This window comes from Anopheles bellator, chromosome 2, assembly GCF_943735745.2.
Source record: "Anopheles bellator chromosome 2, idAnoBellAS_SP24_06.2, whole genome shotgun sequence".
Taxonomy (NCBI): domain Eukaryota; kingdom Metazoa; phylum Arthropoda; class Insecta; order Diptera; family Culicidae; genus Anopheles; species Anopheles bellator.
In genome coordinates, this window is record NC_071286.1 from 47,352,187 (window position 1) to 47,373,675 (window position 21,489).

The 21,489-nt window shown below is 44.1% G+C and overlaps 5 protein-coding genes across 9 annotated transcripts; all 5 read right to left on the bottom strand.

The window, feature by feature from the left end:
• Nucleotides 1-646: 646 nt before the first annotated feature.
• On the bottom strand, nt 647-8,401 carry LOC131211985 (sarcalumenin). 5 transcript variants are annotated; one of them, XM_058205691.1, is made up of 12 exons: nt 8,384-8,401; nt 7,631-7,737; nt 5,383-5,469; nt 4,776-5,329; nt 4,201-4,524; nt 3,901-4,140; nt 3,410-3,793; nt 2,942-3,263; nt 2,708-2,880; nt 2,096-2,287; nt 1,764-2,027; nt 647-1,693 (listed from the first exon to the last, which is right to left on the bottom strand). In XM_058205691.1, the coding sequence occupies exons 2-12, from the start codon at nt 7,689-7,691 to the stop codon at nt 1,283-1,285; spliced, it is 3,012 nt and encodes a 1,003-aa protein (XP_058061674.1). In that variant the 5' UTR covers nt 7,692-7,737; nt 8,384-8,401; the 3' UTR covers nt 647-1,282. The 5 variants fall into 5 exon arrangements, with proteins under 5 accessions (XP_058061674.1, XP_058061671.1, XP_058061672.1 ...); XM_058205688.1 differs by having other exon boundaries at nt 8,347-8,390; XM_058205689.1 differs by lacking the exon at nt 8,384-8,401 and adding an exon at nt 8,328-8,362.
• Nucleotides 8,402-9,853: 1,452 nt separating this feature from the next.
• Nucleotides 9,854-11,267, bottom strand: LOC131209204 (endochitinase-like). Its single transcript, XM_058202213.1, has 2 exons — nt 11,129-11,267; nt 9,854-11,055 (listed from the first exon to the last, which is right to left on the bottom strand). Exons 1-2 carry the CDS (start codon nt 11,172-11,174, stop codon nt 9,902-9,904), a joined length of 1,200 nt encoding a protein of 399 aa, XP_058058196.1. The 5' UTR covers nt 11,175-11,267; the 3' UTR covers nt 9,854-9,901.
• A 576-nt stretch (nt 11,268-11,843) lies between these two features.
• Nucleotides 11,844-13,261, bottom strand: LOC131207625 (endochitinase-like). The gene is made up of 3 exons (XM_058200247.1): nt 13,240-13,261; nt 12,535-13,153; nt 11,844-12,462 (listed from the first exon to the last, which is right to left on the bottom strand). Exons 1-3 carry the CDS (start codon nt 13,259-13,261, stop codon nt 11,844-11,846), a joined length of 1,260 nt encoding a protein of 419 aa, XP_058056230.1.
• Nucleotides 13,262-13,579: 318 nt separating this feature from the next.
• LOC131209203 (endochitinase-like) lies at nt 13,580-15,088 on the bottom strand. The gene is made up of 3 exons (XM_058202212.1): nt 15,024-15,088; nt 14,357-14,963; nt 13,580-14,290 (listed from the first exon to the last, which is right to left on the bottom strand). Exons 1-3 carry the CDS (start codon nt 15,034-15,036, stop codon nt 13,684-13,686), a joined length of 1,227 nt encoding a protein of 408 aa, XP_058058195.1. The 5' UTR covers nt 15,037-15,088; the 3' UTR covers nt 13,580-13,683.
• A 764-nt stretch (nt 15,089-15,852) lies between these two features.
• On the bottom strand, nt 15,853-20,125 carry LOC131207626 (endochitinase). Its single transcript, XM_058200248.1, has 8 exons — nt 20,059-20,125; nt 19,278-19,957; nt 19,009-19,206; nt 18,644-18,937; nt 18,132-18,575; nt 17,732-17,852; nt 16,992-17,604; nt 15,853-16,921 (listed from the first exon to the last, which is right to left on the bottom strand). Exons 1-8 carry the CDS (start codon nt 20,123-20,125, stop codon nt 16,288-16,290), a joined length of 3,051 nt encoding a protein of 1,016 aa, XP_058056231.1. The 3' UTR covers nt 15,853-16,287.
• Nucleotides 20,126-21,489: the final 1,364 nt, after the last annotated feature.

A 21,489-nucleotide genomic window follows, 5' to 3' on the forward strand; every position in this document is an offset into this window, starting at 1 on the left:
AGCTTTATGTCCTATGTCCGAATCCAGCCACGTAATGTTTCAGCTGATCCTGCATCTGGTTAACACTTTGGAATGTTTGCTCGACTTAACTCATAACCGATCGGCTCGGCGGCACGGAGCCTAAAAGGTCTTATAGACAATCAAGCGATCCGCTAGATAATAGCGTGGAGTGTGCTAGGATAAGCGGAGGCAGGAATCAGTTATAAATAATAGGAATTGAGGAATAAAGCGTCACTCAATGCTTGATCGACTGCCGGAGGCAAGACAACGTGGAAGTGGCTGGCCAAGAAAGTCAGCCTGCCCTTGTTATAACGAAGCCGCACCGTTATTGGCACGGTTGGTGCGTGAGATTTGCGCAGAGTTTCGGGACGGACCTGCGCTTCCAGAGCTCGACCGTGATTATAGAAAAAGTGAAGAGGAACAGTGATTACCCAGTGAACAATTTTGAGAGCCCGATGCTGCCCCTCTGTTAGAATTTAAATTAGAGTTAGAAAGAGGCGAATGTTAGGCCAGTATGGCTCAAAGCCTCCATAACACAAAAGAAAAAAAACAATCGCATTGTCCTAAGTCTGTAGGGCTTCAACGAATATACTTTGTATAGTCATCATTACAACACGGCATAGAAAAAACAAATCATGTCGTTCGTAATTCATTTTATTTGCCTTCTTTGCATTTGTTACGTTTTTCTTTCTTATTGCAACACGTAACATGATTATGATATGGCGATCGAACTGCCTGTATTAAGATGTGTTCTTATTACTTCCATTCACCCGGATCAATCAGTCTGGAACGGATCCTCAGATTATTTGAACACTGATTTTTGTTGATTTCATAATTCACGATAAACAGAAATCTCATCCGATTCATTCGATGAAAACCGTATCCAATGTCTGCATTAGATCTGAGTATTCACTATCACATTGGCAAACTTAATTTTGTATAACGGTTGGTCCGTTGGCGCTTTTCTCTTGCGTTCGGTATTACATAATTTAAACAGAAATGTTATTGAAAACATATTTAATCGAACGGAACATCGAAAACACTGTTTTCGTTATGGGCATCCCGGTTCATCACGGTAATACCAACAAAAACATTCACGAATCAGAATAAAAGGGTGAACATTACACTTTTTCGTTAGCTTCTAACAAAAAGGTTGAGAAAGCGAGAAACGAGGAACGAATCAAAACAAAGTATTGCAAGGAAATATATAATCTACGCTACTACTTTAACATTACGCACTGAATGCATTTGTATTCGATCGTACGAATAGTGCTCTTCAGCTTCAACTACTCGATTTCCCTTTTCCGAAATCGGTCGTTGATGTGAGCACGTGCAGTTTTGCTAGGGCCGCTTCAGACATTTTCTTGTACTTGCCGACGAGCTCGGGTAGATCGTAAGCAATGGCCACGTCAAGCTTATTGATGGGACAGCCACGGAAATAGGTACATGTTTCCGATAGCTTTTTGAAATCGTACAGTGGGTTCAAGTGGAAGAAATCACGATACACTTCCGGATCTGGCAGATCGTATCGAGAGATGTTGGTCAGCGTTGATAAGCCTTCGTAGATGTGATAGTCCTGGGGGCTGGCAATGATCTTTTCTGAAATTTGTTTCTTGTTGCCAAACAGCGACTTGTGATTGTAATAGGTGGTTAGATAGCAATCAACCATTTTTGCGTGATTGCGTACGCGAACCTGAAATAATCCACAAACAATTATAAATGTTTTTTGATGCACAAAATTCACACATTATAGGAAATCCTACCGCAAACCGGCGCGCACTCGCGATTTTGTTTTCAATTCTCTTATCAATTGCCTGCCCCAAGTCGAGCAGAAGCGATCGTTCCTGCGCCTGCAACAAACGAACAGGAGCACCTACTTCGAAAGGATTGGACCACAGAGATACTGTGTACATTACAGGAGGTTGCGCAGACGACATCAGCGGAGAGATATTCCAGATTAACGCACTCTGAACTCGTAACAATTCCTCGGGTTTCACCTGATCGGCCTTGTTAAGCAGGATTCGTGTCTGTAACGGGTGAAATGGTGATGGCTCTACTTAATTCCCATTCTTACTGATTGACAACATGATATTACCTGATATTCTCGTCCCTTGAGCTGATCGAGGATTGCTTCGGTTTCCGGTCCAACATCCAGCTTCGAGGGATCATACACCAGAAAGATGATATCGGCTCGATCAATAAACCACTGGCAGGCATCATTGAATGGGAAATATTTGGAAACCTGTTTGCGTACTTCCAAAATTCCTGGGATTTCCACAATATTAACCTACAAAAAGGCGGTAAAACAAGATGTACCCAATGGATTGGAGGCTGGTTCGCAAGCAACACAAGCACAACCGCGAGGTCAAGTACCAGACTGCAACGAAATGGGTGCCCAAATAGTTCTAGGTGGCAGTGAAAGTTACGGTCGCCGCTGAGGTAACGTGTGATATAAATAGATCACTCTTTTACAACGTGTTCGCGTAGGGTCTATTTTAAGCAGGTTTGTCGTAGCCTGGCTAGCGGATGCGTTATGCACGAAATGTCAGCATCTAGCTCGACAGGGTAACAGCTGCTCTGGCAAATCCATGATAAATGCCATGATACACTTATTTGCCAATGTATACGTGGGGCTACATTATATTGTTACTCTGCGTGCATAATCGTACTCTGTCTTTTAGCCAACGATACATGAAAGCTGTCTTACCCGTTCTAGCAACTTATTGGGAAGCCTTTGACCACGGAGCCGGTCTAGCAGGCCTTGTCCGAACTTTTGCAATCCCGAAAATGTCCAATCAGCTGCCAACTGTGTGCCATCCAATACCTCCGGCTCGTCACCATGCATCAATATATTAAAGTACGCAGGGGATGGTTCAGCACCTAAGACCGATTTCCTAGTTACAAACGGATCATTTAATTTTTCCACTTCCTTCATACGAACCTGTTCGCACGGAATTAGGTGTGTATTCATTGTGAGTCAGATAGTTTAAAATTGTTGATTTGCCTCCGCTCCACGGACCCATGAATAACACAAGAGGTTTCGAGAATATCTCCGGGTCACCAAAGTGCCGGTTGCTGAGGTCGCGGTACTTGTACAGGGTTTCTAGGGGCTTGATTGAACTATCGTAGATACGCTTAAGATCACGCAAAATAACTTCCGCAGTTTCTTGCAGCGCTTTCTCTCTGTCTGATGCATCGTCGTCGATGTTCAGCAACTCGTAGACGTGCGATGTATCTCTAAGGTTTGTTGGAATTTCGTACTCCTAGTGGGACACGTAGATAGATAGACATGTTTAAAATTATGGGGACGTACACGAACATTTTCATAACCAAGATCTGCTAGCGATCGTTATTGATCATTGTTGAACAGCTCATTCTTGTGGAATAGATAAAGCATTATTTTCATTACCAATAGAAGATCTTCCTCCGGGAACGACTCTTCCTTAGAGTCAGTTTCGGTTTCTTCTGAATCGGTTTCGGCTTCGGCTTCTTCTACTTCTCCTAAAGTTGTGGCATGTTCTTTCTCTACAGCTGCCTCTTCAGCATTTAGTTCATCCTTTTCCGTGGATTCCTCTTCCGATTCAGCCAGATTTTCGGTGCTTACAAAATCCTCTTCGGCTACTGTTTCTGTTGCCGCTTCCGATGTTTCCTCCGATGCCTCCGTGACTACTTCATCTTCGGTGTCTTCTTCGGTGGTTTCTTCCTCACTGGCTACGACTTGTTCCTCGCTCTCGACTACAGTTTCCTCAGAATCTGTAGTATCGTCAGCACCAGTTTCAGAGTCTTGTTGCTCCTATGGGAAATTAAAAAAATGTTGTAACTATGTTTTTGGCTTATAACGAACCATATTTCATCTCACTGTGTCCAGCACCGTTGTAAAAACCACATTAAAAATCCTACCTCACCGCTTGTTGCGTTAACTTCTTCATCTACATCTTCATCATCATCATCTTCTTCTTCTTCATCTTCATCTTCGTCTTCGGCTTTCTCTGTTAAATCAGCAGCGTTAGCGTCATCAGTTTCCACACTGTCAGCACTTTGTTCCTCCTCTCCACTGGAGGGAATCTCATTCTCATCGCTAGTGGTTAATTTGTCGGTCATGTTATCTTCGTCCACGCTATCAGGAGCCTCCACTCCTTCCTAACGACAAGTTGTAATCTTAGTTTTGGCCATGTTTCAAATCGGTTAACCGAACCTTACCAAATCGGTGTCATCGACATCCTCCTCTGAGTCCTCTAGGTTCTGTGCCATTTGTTCTTCTTTTGCTTCATTTTCATCATTGTCCTCTTCATAATCGTCGTAACTTTCTTCAGAACCAGTTTCTTCACTTAAATCATCATTCAAACTACTTTCTAGATCTTCTTGATCCTCTCCGTCATCATCATCTGAGTCATCAATTGCCTGGTCGTCATCAACATCGTCCTCTTGCTTCTCACTGTCCTCTTCACTTTCTGTTGCAACTTCATCTTCACGTTCGCTACTTTCATTGTCCACGTTGTCAATATTATTTGTACTTGAGTCGTCCTGTTAAATGCGTTCAATTAGTATATCGATTGCATGTTTCATACTGGTGATTTGAAAGCCGATTGGGGATCATAACGAAATGATTGAGACAGCAACGTAACGGAACAACAAGCGGGTGAGGTTTCTTGTGGTAAACGCTGGGACAAAAAGCATTTTCACGTATAACGAAGGCAATTTCCTAAGGCCTCGTTTGCGACGGATCAGATGAATGTATGAAAATAGGACAAATGAAAAACCAAATTTAAAATTACCTGTTCTTCGAAACTACTAGGTTGCTCCTGACTCTCGTCTTCTGTGTGCGCTTCTGACTGGGAAAATTCTTCTGAGGCAGTATCATCCTCAGAATCCTGGTTTTGTTCTTTATCTTCTTCTTCATCGTCGTCTTCATCGTCTGCGTCCAATACCTGATCTGCTGTTTCTTCAGAAGCCACTGCGGGCTCTGCGCCTTCCTCGTTTTCGTCGGAAGCTACGGCATCCTTCTCTTCTGATGCATCATCCGCATCATTCGTATCCAAAACCTGGTCCTGCTCCTCGGATAATACTGCTTCTTCCTCAGAGTTAGCGTTTGGCTCGACTTCGCCCGTATCGTCACTTAGCGTCTCGGAATCAGGTGCGTCGACATCGTCTTCGCCAGCAAACAACTGTTCCTGCACCTCTTCCGAGGGAGTAATTTCTTCAGATGCATCGTCCCCGGCAGTGTCCGTTTCCTCGGTACTTAGTTCCTCAGCAGCTGTGTTATCTTGTTCCTCCTGACTGGTAACGTCGATCGGACTTTCTTGGCTAGCATCCTCCGTGGGTACCTCGGCTGTAAAAACGTGCGTAAATCATTTGCAATCTAAACTCAGGGATGACTGGTACCTGATTCAGATTTCAAATCCTGAATCGCCTTCTCGATGTATGGTCTGCATTCGTACTCGCTTGGTGTTTCAGCTTTCACAAGAAAACCTAAGAGAAAAGGAAAATCCATATAGATACAATTGGTAGCCAACAAAAGAGTCTATATTTAGTAGACCGCATGGCTGTGTGAAAATCATCAATCCTGGTACGCTGGCTCCGCAATTAATAACGGATACGTTATACTATTGCAAACTGTTTTACTCTCTTTTAAGTATAAGTTACTACTTTCAATGTTCATCTCTTTTTTTCTCTCTCTCTTTCTTTCTCTCTCTCTCTCTCTCTCTCTCTCTCGCTCGTCTTCTTGTTTCATCGAAAAAGAAGAAAAACCTCACGGTTTCGAACGCGGCTAAAATTATCTTATTTGTCTTCACATATAAATAGTGACCCTGACAGAACTCGATCGTCTGCCCTCGACAATCTGGCTGGACCATGAAAATGTATGTCAAGATCGTGGAATCTCCCGTTTGCATCAACAGCCGAAAGCATATCGGTCGGCAGTCCAAGGCGTAGAAAATAAAAATCAATGATGGGGACGCATGGTGGTTATCTCACACTTTACCCTAGGTAATAGCCTGATCACGGGTTGCGGCATACGCCTTTTTATCACTGTGCATATCAACCCAAAATAAAGCTAACAAAACTCAAACGTGCAGCGACACGTTTATGTTTGGTCTAGAAGGCTTTGGGCGTCAAAATGATCAAATAACTCACTAATGAGCCTTCGGGGGTCGAAATTCTCGTGCCAAGAATGTGATTGTAAGCGCCATAACCATACCCTGCGCCGTGGTGGTTACTATCAAGCTCGAATCCTAGAATACCAATTTTTCACACTCCTGAACGGTTAATTATAGAAAAGAGCAATTAAAGTACGATTTGTGGACCTGGTTCGTGCCTTTTGGACGTTATGAAGACATGCAGTGAAGTTTTGTTTTCGGTGTAAGTAGAGTTTGTTCACTTGCTATCGTATACGGAAAACGCTATTTTTTCGTGCTCCATGCGACCAACTGACCGCAAACCTACCAAATAACAAGATGTTTCCTTTTCTTACGTAAATGTTGGAAATATAATATTTTAAAGTGGTCGCAGTCCAGCGGTACATAACCTCAAATGCCGTCTATTTTCATTAAAACAATATTAGCAAACAAACAATAATCATCAGAGACTAGTTAATTAACAAGGGTACTGTCACGAACATTAACCTATCCGGGTTTTCAAATTATCTGGTTCTAAAACAGTATTAATTAAACCAATCTCACTTCATATTTATGCACGCAACCTTACTTCATATTCAAAGTTGTTCAAATTTGTAAGCTATCTGATTTTTCATTACCTAAAATCGAGAAGAAGCGTGTTACTCATAATCGAGAATTGGTGTCTGATTATTTGGATTCGTTCAACTGGCGTTCAATAAATATTCATGGTCCAAGAAGACTTTTCTGTACAAAACCGTTACTTCGGATGTCTCCTAAAAATATCATTTCGAACGTCGCTCATCACGAGTGATTAGTCGGAGGGCAGCGTGGGAAAAGTTTGATGACGCGAGTAAGCCGATAATTGAAATTCCCTCCAACGGTGCGTGGACGGTGGTCGCATACAAGACCGCTAAAATATGTGTTGCTAATGAACAAAACAAAATACGCAAAGGAAAAGTATTCGGTATTCTTCTCACTACCTTTTCGCAGTAAAGTTATGAGGATCGATCTTCTGAATGTGAAAAGCAGAAGTTTTCCACATAATAACGAAAGCGTTAAATAGCTCCCCCATGGCGCTTTGATACTTTGACGCTAGCGTAGTAAAATTTAATGTGTCGGACCCACCATTCAGTTCAGAGAAGTACATCAGCAAAAATTTGTCTGCCAACGCAGAGGTGAAGAAGAACCTGTCACAGTTTTTGGCCTGTGTATTAGTAGCCATACGTAGCTGAACGTTGTTCTCTCGTGTCCGGAATGAGGTTAAAAATAAATTCCTAACCTCTTGCCTTGGACACCGAGTGTCCTCTACAAGCGCCGTCAACAGTCACAGCATTTAGAACGTTGGCTGGTTCGTGATACGATCGCGCATATTCCCTAGGTTCGTTGCTTCATTTGATCGTTGCTAAAGTTGCATAATGAAGTTATATAACGGCTCATTTTCACTGTTGCCCACTTTTCCAGCTATGCTTCCATCATATTTGAGCCAAATTGAGTGAATTTTTTTTTATGATACTTACCACACGTTCCAAGGGAAAGTAGTGTAAGGCCCAAAAGGACCCACACTGAAAATCGCTTCATTATTACACAGATTACGTCGGTGTCACTTGTATTCACTTACATATGACTGCAATTAATTTAAAAACATTAACATATTTTTAATTTCATATCTCAAAGCAAACAGAGTTAACACATTGCACAATTTGAAAATATTTTACATTCACTTTCACAATAACTACTAGTACTATAGATCGTGTAGCTTTATTCTTCCAGAACAATCTCTCACGCATATTTCATTGCATTTTTTATCGAAAAGACAAGTATCACTATGGACAAAACCACACAATGCTACTGATGCACTTTACGAAAACCATGTACAATATCATCCTTGGAGAATTCTGCGTGTAATTAATAAACCATATTTGCACAAAAATTTCAGGAATGATGAATATAAACTAAAAATATCTTCTTAGAAATATAGTAGAAGCATTTGCAGTGAGTCAGACTAAACACAATCACAATAAATAGACTTTCTTCACAGCATCAAGATGGAACGTTTTCGTTATCGTGTTTTCTTGTACGCTCACTTGTCTCACTTGTTTTTCACTTCAGTTTATATATCCGCATCTATTTCGCAAAAGGTTTTGGAAACTGAGATATACTATTTGAATTAAGAAGTGAACACTAATTTGGTGAAACAGGGATACGACAATGTACCGCAAAGTATATCACATACAGCGTGCGTTTCGGACGATGCTCGAAGAATCACTCACTGGCCAAAATGACTGAGCTGCTCGGTGGTTGCCGAATTTTTCGATCCGCGATCTCCCGCCTGTGACGACACTGGCTCGGTACTGTCGCTCTGGCATACACTACCAATTGATATGGGAACGAATTCTCCGAGAAGATCTAGAAGCACCGCCAGAGCGCTGAAGTATGCGCAAAAAGTGCGAGAGAACTGCTACCTCCATGGTTAATTTTAGAGACATCCATAAAAAACGATAGCTAAACGTTGCGAAAGTACAGGGATGTCGCGTTCCGTCCAAAAGCTGAAGAATGGGTTTTGCTGCGGATTCTGTAACAATACCTCGGCAGGTTGGTCATTAATGTAGGGCTAGACGAGACGGCTTGGACACGTGCTCGATTCTGGTCGGCTTTCACGGCGACACGGCAAACAAGTGGTATCCTCGGTAAGGAGAATCAGGGATTAAAGCACGGAAACAACTGCAGAATAGATGATTGCTAATAATTTTACTTCTACAATGTCGATTGTTGCAAGCTATACAAACCTTGGTTTGAAGAATCTCGATCCCTATGTTGCATTAACATATATTTGTAGAAAACACGTTTTGGTTTTTGTCATTTCTAGTCATACAACGGTCCAACCGTTAATCCTAGGCTCCCAGCCCTCACAGGTCGGACAGTGGTGCGATGGGGCTCACCTGGAAGGTACTACTGAAAGTGCCCAGTGAGTAACTGGGTTAGGTGCCGGTAAACTTCCCCATGTAGCCAGCCCTTTAAAGTTTTTGGCCTGTAGCCATGCTTGAGGTATCGACCGCCAGCCTACAGCGTCAACTCCACCTGTAGGCCTAACTTCCTACCGGAGGAGCCCTCAGTTGACTCTGTCAACATGTTGCAGATCAACCACTAAGAGAGTCTACGCATTGTGTCCAGAAACCAGATTGGCCTGTAGGACGAAGCGTCCCGTGGTTTATTGCCGGGCTTCGGCGGCAGCCTCTGGCCCCGAAGCAAAGGCAAACGGGCAAGTGATCACTGTAAGTCCAGCAAAGTGCTCACTTACTCATATTTTCTTCTTCTTTGCCAGGCTGTAGAACGTGTCGGAGATGATCTACTCCCTTTCTTGCCGAAGCTCCTGCTGCATAGATTAGCGAGTACCAGATCGATCGGAGCGATTGCTTCCAACACAAGCATTCCGGCGCGTGTTGGTGAGCCTGCTGCCTTCGATGGACTTCGATGGTCTACCACATTTTGTTCGAGAGACCAACTCGGAGGCGTTCAATGCAAAAAACCCAATGTGAAAACAAATGATGAAGCAAAAGCCTCTATATTGTGGATGATAATCCTATCACGCTTATGCAATTGCCTTGCAACGTGAGTAAAGTATCATCATATAATCTAAAGAAGATTACATCTTTTAGTTCAGTACTTATAGCAGTCATGTAGATGAAAAGTATTGCAATATTGCCCATTCCCCAACATAATGAACAATGAATACATTTTGTATCTTTTTGTTATTTTATTACTTTACACGCGTATGAATAATCCTACCCCTACGGAAACACATACCATTGGCTTACTTTCGTTTCATCATGGTATTTGGAAAGGAATCTGGTAAGAGGAAATGCCTCGCCGCAAGTTCCTTTATGATCGTCCAAATCTAAGGAAAAGGCATACAGCCCTCCTAGCCCTTTTCGATTGGCGAAGTTTATTTTCTCCTGTAACGATCGTTCGTCTTCATAGCCAATCCAAGTGGTGTTACTGTATGCGTAAGGACACAGACCAACGTCATCCCATTTCTTGACCCATTCTGAGCTGGTCAAGTTTTGGCAAAACTCACAGTAGCCCAGATAGCCCGGTTCGTTGCTGTACGGGCCGGCATCGCCAGCCCCGACGGTAACCGCGCCGATCGCATTGTCCAGAGGATCGTCCAGCATGTAAGTGCGCCCGAAAAGCGCCACACCTAACACTATCTTCTGCGAAGGGCAACCCTTGGTCAGCCAATCATCGACGCCGTCACCAACGTTAACTTTTTCAAAACTCTCCATGGCCAGGTCGTTGGGTCTGGGCGCTAGGGGACTATGGACGTCGGCGAAATTATTCCACCAGCCTCGCAGATCGTACCCAATCATGTGAACGTAGTCGGCTACACGGCACAACTCCTCCTGGTGGTATCCGGCGGCCATACGAGAGCTATCGACCGGCACTTGAATAATCACCTCCCAGTCTTTCGAATCCTCCCGGAAGACTTTGCTCATCTCGGTCACTAGGTACAGAAACGTATCCTTATCCTCCACTGTGCCACCTCGGTCATAGTTGCCTGGGTAGAGCCACACCAGCTCGATGCCGTCGAAGCGGTACTGGTGAAGGAACTTCATGACGCTTCCGATGAACTGATTGCGCCTTTCTCTGAATTTAGCCATCTCGCTAAATCGCGCACCACCATGGGCCCACCCACCGACGGCCACTATTAGCTTCAGGTGAGGAAAGCGAGTTTTCAACGCAGCGAACCGCTCTAATCCCCTTTCGCCTATATCGTACTCAGGTTGAAGCAGTTCCAATTGGTACGATGTTTCGTTGACTCCTAGAAAGTTATACACCATATGCGAGCACAGCTTTCCGGGGATGTCTTCGATCTGGAATGCGCCATCATCTGGGCGGTCACGCGACCAAGTGGTGTAGTGGCACACGAGACGACCTTCGGCCACTGTGAGGAATACAGATGAAAACCGAAATGCGTTTTACCGTTGACACTAATACATCGCTTTACGAAGACTTACCCGCAGCAACACTAAACGCGAGAAGAATTATAAATCTGCAGCCCATGACACTGACATTGATCGTATACGGAGGAGCCAAGTAAACCACAGCGTTCCACACAGCCGGACTTCAGGGCTGATACTGCTCACGACCTCACTTGTCGGCGGCTTGATAGCATCTGCATCTAAAGTTATTGCTCTAACTTGCCACCAGTTGAGTAGCAGGTTGTAAACCGGTTTACTGAGGGATCGGGTCAACCGCTGAGAGAACTGGAAAGTGAGTCATTTACGCATCGGAAGGGATCGGGAACAGAGCACTGTTTGGTGTCCGACTTGCACGGTTTGTTTGGAGGATTTGGAAAACACAGAGCTGGGAAATTACCGCAACGTGCACCCATTGTGGAAGTAAAATACGTTTACTTTTTATTTCCATTTTTATACATTTTGAAATTAACTCTGTCAAGTAAAAGATCAACGATCCATACATCTACTGATTGTTTTCTAACAATGTTTCGACGTCTGTCATCAATAGTGCAATTCTTCTTAACACGTATGTACTATGGTTACGTTTTCAAAGCCGTATATCGATCATATACTATCATATTAAGGAAACATATTTTTTCACTTTTCTGAGGTAAATTATGTTAACATTAACATGTGTAGAAACAACTATGACTGATAGTGACTTAAGCGAGCACACTGGCGAGTGACTGTCGCACATCTTAGTTTGGTGTTTTTAAGAATTGCGCCCGCGAAAAATGGCAAATGTAAACTCATCAACGGGTACTTTTTTTATCGGCTTGTATGCTTTCCAAAGCGCTTTCATCAAAGGATATGTAACCGCACAATCGCCTCTATAGTCGTCTAGATCAAGCGAAAAAGCGTATATGCCTGCTAGCTTTTGAACATCCGCATATATAGCTTTTTCCTCTAACGAGTATACATTCTCGAAACCGACCCATTGGTCTGCTAGATAAGCATATGGACACATACCTTGTATGTCCCATTCGACCGTCCATTGTGACTCGTTGAATTCGGAGCATATTTCAAAGTATCCTCTATAACCTCTTTCGCGCGTGTAGGGCCCTGCTGCGCCTGGTCCGATTGTGGGAGCTGCTAGTCCGTGAACACTGCTATCCTGCAAAGTGTGCGTCCTACCAAACATTCCAACTCCAAGTACGATCTTGCTCGCAGGGCAACCATTGTTGATCCAATGCTGTACCCCTGCTTTAACGGTAAGATCCTTCAAACCGTCCGTATCATGTATACGGTTGTTTAGGGGACTATGTACGTCGGTGAACCCATTCCAAGACCCTCGTAGATCGTATCCAGCGATGTGTATATAGTCAGCCACTCTACAAAGACGTTACCAGAAACAGAAGATTAGTGAATAATGTGTATTGCCCTCTTCCATGATAACATCTTACTGGCACAGGCGTCGCTGGTGATAACCCAAACCAATTCTGTACCGATCCAGAGGCACTTGTATCGAAAGTTCCCACGAACCGCGACCGACTTCGCTGAAACTTCGTTTCATCTCATCGATCAGATGGTAGAAATTATCCTTATCGTCATCCGTGCCACCGCGCTCTGGACTTCCCGGCCACAACCATACTATTTCGATTCCATCGAAATCATGCCTTTGCATAAACTGCACCGCGCTAAAGATAAACGTTTGTCTTCCGTCCAACGACGATACCATCTTATGGAAAGGTTCACCACCATGTGCCCAGCCCCCGACGGCCAATGACAGCTTCAAGCCTGGATTCGATTTCTTTAGTTCGGAAAACTTCTTAAACCCATCCTGCAGAATGTCAAACTTTGCGTTCGTAGGTTTGATTTCGAAAGTGTTCTCATCAACGGCGGCGAAGCTATAGGTCACATGCGTACATAATTCTACTGGTATGTTACTGATATTGTAAGAATATTCACCCGCCCTGTTCGGTGACCAGTTTGTGAAGTAACAAACAAGACGGCGCTCTTCTTCGGCCGTACGAATACTGTAGGGTGTCAGAAGCAGCACAAGTAACACGACTCGCTCGATATCTTGAAAAAACATCAGAAGTGTACACTTTATAAGTATCTCAAAAAACTATCGAAACATGTTTCAGAAAATAGTGTTTGATATTTACGGTTCACAATTATGTTCTTCATTTCTGCGTCCTCAGATCCCACGGTCAACACATCTGATCTAGAACAGGCCTTGATCAGAACTGAATTCTTCTGTTGGCGTCTGTATTGGAAATTCTATGCTGCTAAGACAGGACCAAGACTAGCATAAATTGGGACCAACATGAATACGCATACGTTGTGCGAATGAAGAAGAAAACAAACGCACAAACAATGATAACCATGGCATCATCACTTCAGACCCGGACGGGTGCTCATCTTGCTTGATGCCCACGTGATTCCCGAGGTTATCAGAGTAATTTAAAGCGCGACATTGAACAAAGTTGTCTGCACATTTTTATTGTAACGATAACCTACAATCGTGTCATAATAGGTATAATTGGTAATTAGTTAAATAAAACTGCGGAATGTTCCGTTTTATTTCACTAAATTATAGAATCGCAAGGTTACGAACGGAATATGGCAAACGAAAAGTCTTCGTCCGTTTTTGAGTAACTTTCCAGATATTTATGAAGAGTTCTGACGAGAGGATACGCTTCCCCACATTTTCCTCTATAATCATCCAAATCTAGTGTGTAGACATAAACACCGGCAAGCCCTTTCTCCGTTGCCCACCTAGTCTTGGTCTCGAGAGATCGCTCGTTTTCGTACCCTATCCACTGATCGCCCAGATGTGTGTAAGGACTCTCGGCAATCGAATCCCACTCGGTCGTCCAATTACCGTCCTTGAGCTGGTCACAAATCTCGAAATACCCCAGTAGCCCTGGGTCGTTGGTGAATGGACCTATCTTGCCAGCACCGATCACGCCCGAACCGGGGCTGGTTTCCGCGGAAGATATCAAAGTATAACTTCTACCGTAAAGTGGGAGACCGAGCACAATTTGATTGGGTGTACATCCGTTGTTTAGCCACGTGTCGACCCCGTCTTCAATGTTAAAGGTGTAGAAATAGTCATGGTCGTGAGCGCGGCGTTTCAGCGAACTGTGCACATCTGCTACATTTGTCCACGGACCACGAAGGTCATACCCTGCTAGATGAATGTAATCAGACACCCTGTGGATGAAAACGGAAGCGTAAATTGTAGTACCACAGCCGTATTCTCAAGTAACAAGTACGCACTGGCAAAGAGACTCCTGATGATATCCCGCCACCAGTCGAGCACGATCAACCGGGACTTGCACAATTACCTCCCAAGATTCGCCAGCTTTCTGAAATTCGCGTTTTAAATCATCGATCAAATAGTAGAAATTATCTTTATCCTCTTGTTTGCCGCCACGTTCGGTCGCGCCCGGCCACAGCCATACGATTTCAAAACCGTCCAAGCCATATTTTTCCATGAAGTGCACCACACTTATGGCAAACTTTAATCGACTGCTTCTCGTCGAAGCCATCTTGCTAAAGACACTACCACCGTGAGTCCAACCACCCACCGAAACCATGAGTTTCAGATGCGGAAAACGGCCCTTCAGGTCTCGGAATCGTCCGAACCCATCTTGAAGGTTATCATAATCCGGTTTCAACGACACAAGCTCCGATGTGGCCTCTTCCACGCCGAGAAAGGTGTATGCTACGTGTGTGCAGAGATTTCCTGGTACATCCTCGATTCGATACGAGTATTCTTTCGGTCTACCGTGGCTCCAGTTTGTGTAGTAGCATACCAACCGGGGTGAAGCAGTAACGGTGTTGAGTGCAATTGTGAAGAGAACTGTAATCCATATCAGAGCACCTAAAATTCACCGTAAAGCACCGTTTTATTTGTGGAAATAAAAAACACAATATAGCCAACCTTTTGCCAACATTTCTGATGGTCGAAGCGAGATGCAGTAACTACGATTCCCCCCGAGTGTTTCCTTGTCCAAAACTGGAGTTTTATAAAAATCCCTGCTGATAGCTGCATCGGTCGAACGCTCTTTTTACATACCAACACTGTCGAAGGGAATGCGATTGGCACACCCACAAATAAGCTGTTCGCGTTTTTACATGCATACATTTAATGTGCCAAGCCATCTTACCAAACGGAACGCTCGATGGGCGTCTTCAAAATAGCTTAGTTCGATGCTACGGGAAATCCCCATTATTCATTCAATTTTGTTTACTTGGCTTTAGTGGTAACATTTTTTTCGCGCAATAAGAAAACACTAATGGATGCACTATGTGATGTAACGCATGGGCAGAAAAACCCGAGAAAGTTAATTAAAAAAGAAAAAAAGGCGATTTCATTCTTACACATTTCCACAACTCTTATGTAAAACGATTTATCATTTACCTCAAAACAGGCCTCAGTTTCAGCGATAAGCTCTTCAATCGAGAGAAATTTCTTACCGGTGAGTTACCGGAAACCGGAAATTACTAAGCGATTGTTTCGTTGCGATTTCGGCCTTCACACGCTCCAAAAACACTTTATAATATTCACTGTTGATCCTATTTCCCTTAGTCTCCAGAAAGTCGATGAATATTCCCCCCGCGCAAACCCAAAATACTGACTCCCATTATCTTTCCAGCCAATTATTGTAATTTTGACGGTTCCTTGGACGAGGTTTATCAGTTGATCTCTACGCTGCGTTTTTTATTAATTTTTGTATTTTCGAAAAAATATAATAAATAATTTTACTCTGCAAACTGTTACAATCTACACGATCCATTTCATTATTTGGCAGCTACAACCGCTAAAGCCCTGTGCTCTCGGTCCAGCGCCAACGCAAACTCGATAAGTCGGCCGTTCTTGCATCGCTATCGTTGTGTCCTTTCCGAAGGATATAAAAGGGTTGTAAAGGTACATGCTTGTTCAATGCTTCAATAGATTTTCCTTCAGTTCAATAATTATTTTGTGTTTGAAAACTTCAATGAACTTTCAACAAAGCTTCCCACTTTTACTTTATAGTTGATTTTTGTATCTATAACTGCATGAAGCTTACAAACATCTTTCGCTTTTTTATATCACTTAATCTAAATGCACAACAACTTTCAATTCACAGGCATTTCTTCTTCTTTCTGCTTCATTATGGTTATTTCAGTTGTCTAATGATACCAATCTACAGCTGAACTGAAAGTCAACCATTGGCGGTTCGGTTGCCTTTGATTTCTCTATGAATTGCCCAGTCGAAATCGTCATCTGGTTTTGCTTGGTTTTTAATGAGTTTGTAAAGAGTGTTCATCAAAGGATAAGGTTCTCCGCATTTGCCGCGATAATCATCCAAATCGAGTGAAAAGGCATAAATTCCTCCGAGGCCTTTGCTAGTAACCCAGCTTAATTTTTCCTCCAACGACGTTCCATTTTCATACCCAATCCATTGGGTACCCCGATAGGCATACGGGCACAGACCAATAGAATCCCAGCGCAGCCGCCAATTGGGTTCCTTTAATTTTTGGCAAATTTCAAAGTAACCCATATAGCCCTCGCTGTACGTATGGGGTCCCTTGGGCCCTGGCCCGTTGGATGGCGATCCTAGGGCATTTTGTTGACTGCTTCGAAGCACATATGTACGCCCTAGGAACGGAACACCGAGAATCACGTTTTCGGGGCGGCAACCCTTATTCAACCACGACTGTACACCATCTTGCACATTAAGTCCGTTGTAATTTCCTTGATCGTGAGGCCGATTTTTCATTGGACTATGGACATCAGCAAATCCGGTCCATGAACCTCGCAAATCGTACCCCGCAATATGTATGTAATCAGCAACTCTGGGCAGTGGAAAAGAAAATAAATATTAAACGACATCTCGACACTGACACTGCGTCGACAGTAACTTACTCGCAGAGTGCGTCCTGTTGATAGCCAATTTCAAATCTCGTATGGTCAGCAGGCACTTGTATAGCCACTTCCCAAGGTTTTTCTTCCCGGTCGAAGGCTCGTTTCAGATCGTCGATGAGATAGTAGAAGTTATCCTTATCATTCTGACTGCCGCCGCGCTCAACACTGCCAGGGTAAAGCCAGACAATTTCCAGTCCATCAAAGCCGTACCTCGTCATAAACTTTACCACACTGGCCACGAACTTCTGCCGACGGCTTCGATACGCGGCCATCTTACTGAATGGAGCACCACCGTGATCCCATCCACCGACGGCAACATGAAGCTTTAGGTCTGGAAAGCGTTGCTTGAGGTCTATGAATCGACCGAACCCATTCTGTACGACGTCGATTTCTCGTTGCAGCGTGGTCAGCTCGTATTCTTCGACGTCCACCCCGACAAAGTTGTACACTACGTGTGTACATAGTTCCCCGGGGATATCTTCGACCCGGTAGGAGTACGGATCAGCCCGGCCTTGCGACCAGGTGGTGTAATGGCAAATTAGCCTCTGCTTGGCTTCTATCGTCACTCCATTTTGACCGATCATGATCAAAACAAGCACATAAAACACCGTACCTAAGAAAACGGAAACACAGAGGGAAATCGCAGTGCAAGGTTAGTACGAGCTGTGGAACTTAAAGTCGCAACACATTCGAAGAAACAGGTTTCAAACATGTTTTGGGTTGCCGACAACGATTCGCACCTTTCACAAACATTTCACGGTTAAGGTGGTTCCGAAAGTGAAGAGCGATGTGACTGCGACCACGTGAATCGCTGGGATCGGATGCAACTGAACCCAACGGGGCGAACGATCGTAGCTTGGCCTAAACTCGTTCCACACGCTATGCTGCGTTGGGTGGTGGTAGGAAAGGGTGGGAATTCCAATGTTTCTTTCAATAGAGTGAAAGAGTGAACACGATAATGCCGCGATGATAAAGCAGACGCCGAATATCAACAAACTAGTACAGGGTGACTCTATTTTGCATATGGTCGGCAGCGCTTTTTCAAAATAGTGAACAAATGAGCTTCTTGACAACTGAAGAATATCGTTTTGCAAAATTGCAAGCAATCGATTCTTTCCAACGGTGGTGTGATTAGATTACCACGTCGATGATGGATTTATTAATTAACTTCGCCTTGCTGCGACACTCGACTCGATCGGCACTCTCCGGCCAATCGCAAACATTCAAAGCCGTATGGAATACTGTTCCAGGCTTGCAAGTGAACTCGACCGGCTGCCCGTGTACGCAGCGGTAGTACTTGGTGCAGTCGGCCGACGGTACAAAGTCCTTGTATCCTGAACAGTCGATCTCAGACTCATCCTCATTCGCAGGTGGGGGAATGGGTTCCATCGGTTCCTGAGAGTGTTCCTCTTCCGGTGGTACAATAGTAGCCGGTTTACGCGTCGTACTTCGACTTGTGGTTTTCTTAGTAGTCGTTGCCTCACTAGTGGCTGGTCTAGGACGACGTGTCGTTGTAGTCGTAACATGTTGCGATGGCTCATCGCCCTCCGATGCCATTGTGGATGGTGGTCGATTCCATTCCGGCTAGAAGGGTGCCAGAAACAGTTCATTCTAATGGGAAACGATAGTTCTATAATAATCTCTATACTAACCCTAGGAGTAGTAGTAACAGTGGGTTCGGGTACGACATAGTCTTTCATACTGTCGTACAGTACCTTCATTAGCGCATTCTCAGGTCCGCACAAGCCATGAAAATCGTCCATATCAATGGCCCAGGTCATCGCTCCTCCGTAGCCCTTCTCCTTAATCCAGTTCATCTTGTGCTGCAAGGATTCGACATCTTCGTACCCGACAAACTGGGTCCCTTTGTAGGCATACGGACAAAGGCCAACATCGTCCCATTGTTTCGTCCATCCTTTGTCCTCGTCCTGCACCTCAGTGCATATCTAGAGTTTAATTTAAACAAACCATTATTCGTCATCAACCGTCCTTTTGCGTCCTGCTTACGGGCCATTACCTCGTAATAAGCCAGGAAGCCAGTAGCGTTGGTGTAAGGCCCGGGAGAACCCCCTCCGGCTTCTTTGTTGATATATGACCCGAGTGTCGGGTTCGTTGTACTAGCACTAAGAGTGAATGTTCTGCCGTAAAAAGGAACACCAACCACTAGCTTGTTGGGAGGACATCCATAATTGACCCATAGCTGAACTCCATCATTCTAAGGATCAAACAGTATCGTGGTCTACAGTAAGTTCCGTGAAATTAATCATTCCAGTATCTGCTACTTACCACATTTAGTTTCTCATATGCCCATTGATCGTGTGGCCTTTTATACAGCGGGCTGTGTACATCTGCAAACCCAGCCCAGTTGCCACGCAAGTCATACGTCATACAGTGGATTGCGTCCAAATTTTCACACAACTCTGGTACATGATAACCCTCCTGCAGGCGGAAATTCGCTACCGGAACTGCCATCGTGATCTCCCAGCCACGTCCTTCGCTGTCGAAGGCTCGTCGCAATTCTTCCACGAAGTAGAAAAACTTGTCTTTATCGCCAAAACTGCCACCACGATCCGCCGCTCCGGGGTATTCCCAATCCAGATCGAAACCGTCAAAGTTATAGACTTTCATGAACTGCACAACACTTTCGATAAACGACTGCCGACGCTCTTTCACGGCAACCATTTCGGAGTACTTTTTGCCGCCCTCCGCCCAGCCACCAACGGCGATTTGGTATTTGGCTGCAGGATGCTTCTGTCGCAGGTCGGTGAAGTTTCGGAACCCATTTTGTTCCAAGTCCAGCTCAGGATCAATGATCAGCACCTTATAGTTACTGTCATCTACTCCGATGAAAGAGTAGACGAAATGTGTGCACATTCCCGCCGGGATGTCTTCAATTGTGTAGCGTCCCACGTCGGGCCTGTATATTGCCCAATTGCTAAAGTAGCATACGATACGTGCTTGCTGACCTAATCGAGGAACACAAAAGAACGTTAGTTAAATGATATTGTTTATACTGTGAGGGAGCAAAGTGCTTGGAGGACCAACATGTGTATCTAAAAACACTCACCTTGCGCTGCTATAAGCGGAAGAACCGGCAGCAAACAAAGTGGCACCACCCAAGACTGGATTAGCATTACACCTGAGCAGAATATTTAATTAGAGAAGGAACAAAGAGTCATCGATGTGTTTAACATTTATTATTGGCCAGCATTTATGCTTTCTCTACACACACGCAATTCAATGCCATTGTGCAATCTCTGGCGTGCTGCCTTCGAAGAGTTAAAAAACCGAAGTTTCGGTTAACGAACGAAAGTGGCAAGGAAACAGTGACCGAGAGGAAATGTTTTTAGACTTCTGCTCACAATTCTGACTACTTGCAATTCTTGATCACACAAATCGCAATTCATCATAAGATTTGGAAAGCTTTCATAGGTTTTAATAGACATTGGCGGTATCCGTAACAGTTCCATAATGCAAAATTGTACAAATGGTCGTAGTTGTTTTTATTTACTCAAATGATAATGCTTCATCTACAAAAACCGTGGATACACATGATCAGCTGTAATTTTTCGATTCCTCACTGCCATGTTTTTTCTGGCTCGAAAATGTGTTGAATATATAAATTTCAAGATGCAACTCATTCGTACCGAAAAACATGATGCGAATGATCAAAACCACGCACCCTTAATTAATATTTCATTTCCATATCATTTGTGTAACATTTTTCCTTCATTTAGAAAAGAAAGTCGCTATTTGTAAAGTACATTTTCATTTAATGGTAATTTGTCTTCACTTCAAAGTACTGAAAGCATTGAAGATACCCGGGCTTCAACCAATCACTCGTAATGAACGATAAACACCACAACGCCACTTATCGCCACTAATTACAAGAGTGACCATCACTTGTCACTATTTGCTACGACGTTCAAATTACGTTGGATGGGTACATGTTAAAGGAGGTCACTCACAACGCTATAGTTCGTTGCCGTTCGTTTTATGTAGGTACCACACAAATTATGATCACATCCGCGTGTCCACATCTTGTCGCGATCCCAAACGTCCACCTCGCGCAACCCGAAAACGCCCATCGATACCAGCCAGGTCACGCGAATACCGTTAATCCGCTTTTTCTACCTTGTTTGCCGTTTCTCCAATACTTGAACTTGATCTTGGCATCCACGGTCGACAAAATCGCGCACTTACCCATCTTACTTGGACAACGCCAAATTCACTAATAAACGGTCCCCACTGGACAGTCCGCCGTATTTATACCACGGGTTACAGACAACGTCTCCAGGCAAATTCTCCTGGAGCATCGATCAATTGAGAGCAGGTCGACGAACAGAGCCGACCATTAGTTTGGTTTCATTGTGCCAAACCGTTTTGCCGATCGCCTCTCGATAGTTTGAGTGCTTTGCATGTGGAGAGGCGATGAGAAGGATCCCGAAGCAGACTGGATCTTCCAACCGGTCCGGAGGCAGGGTACATACTTTGATCG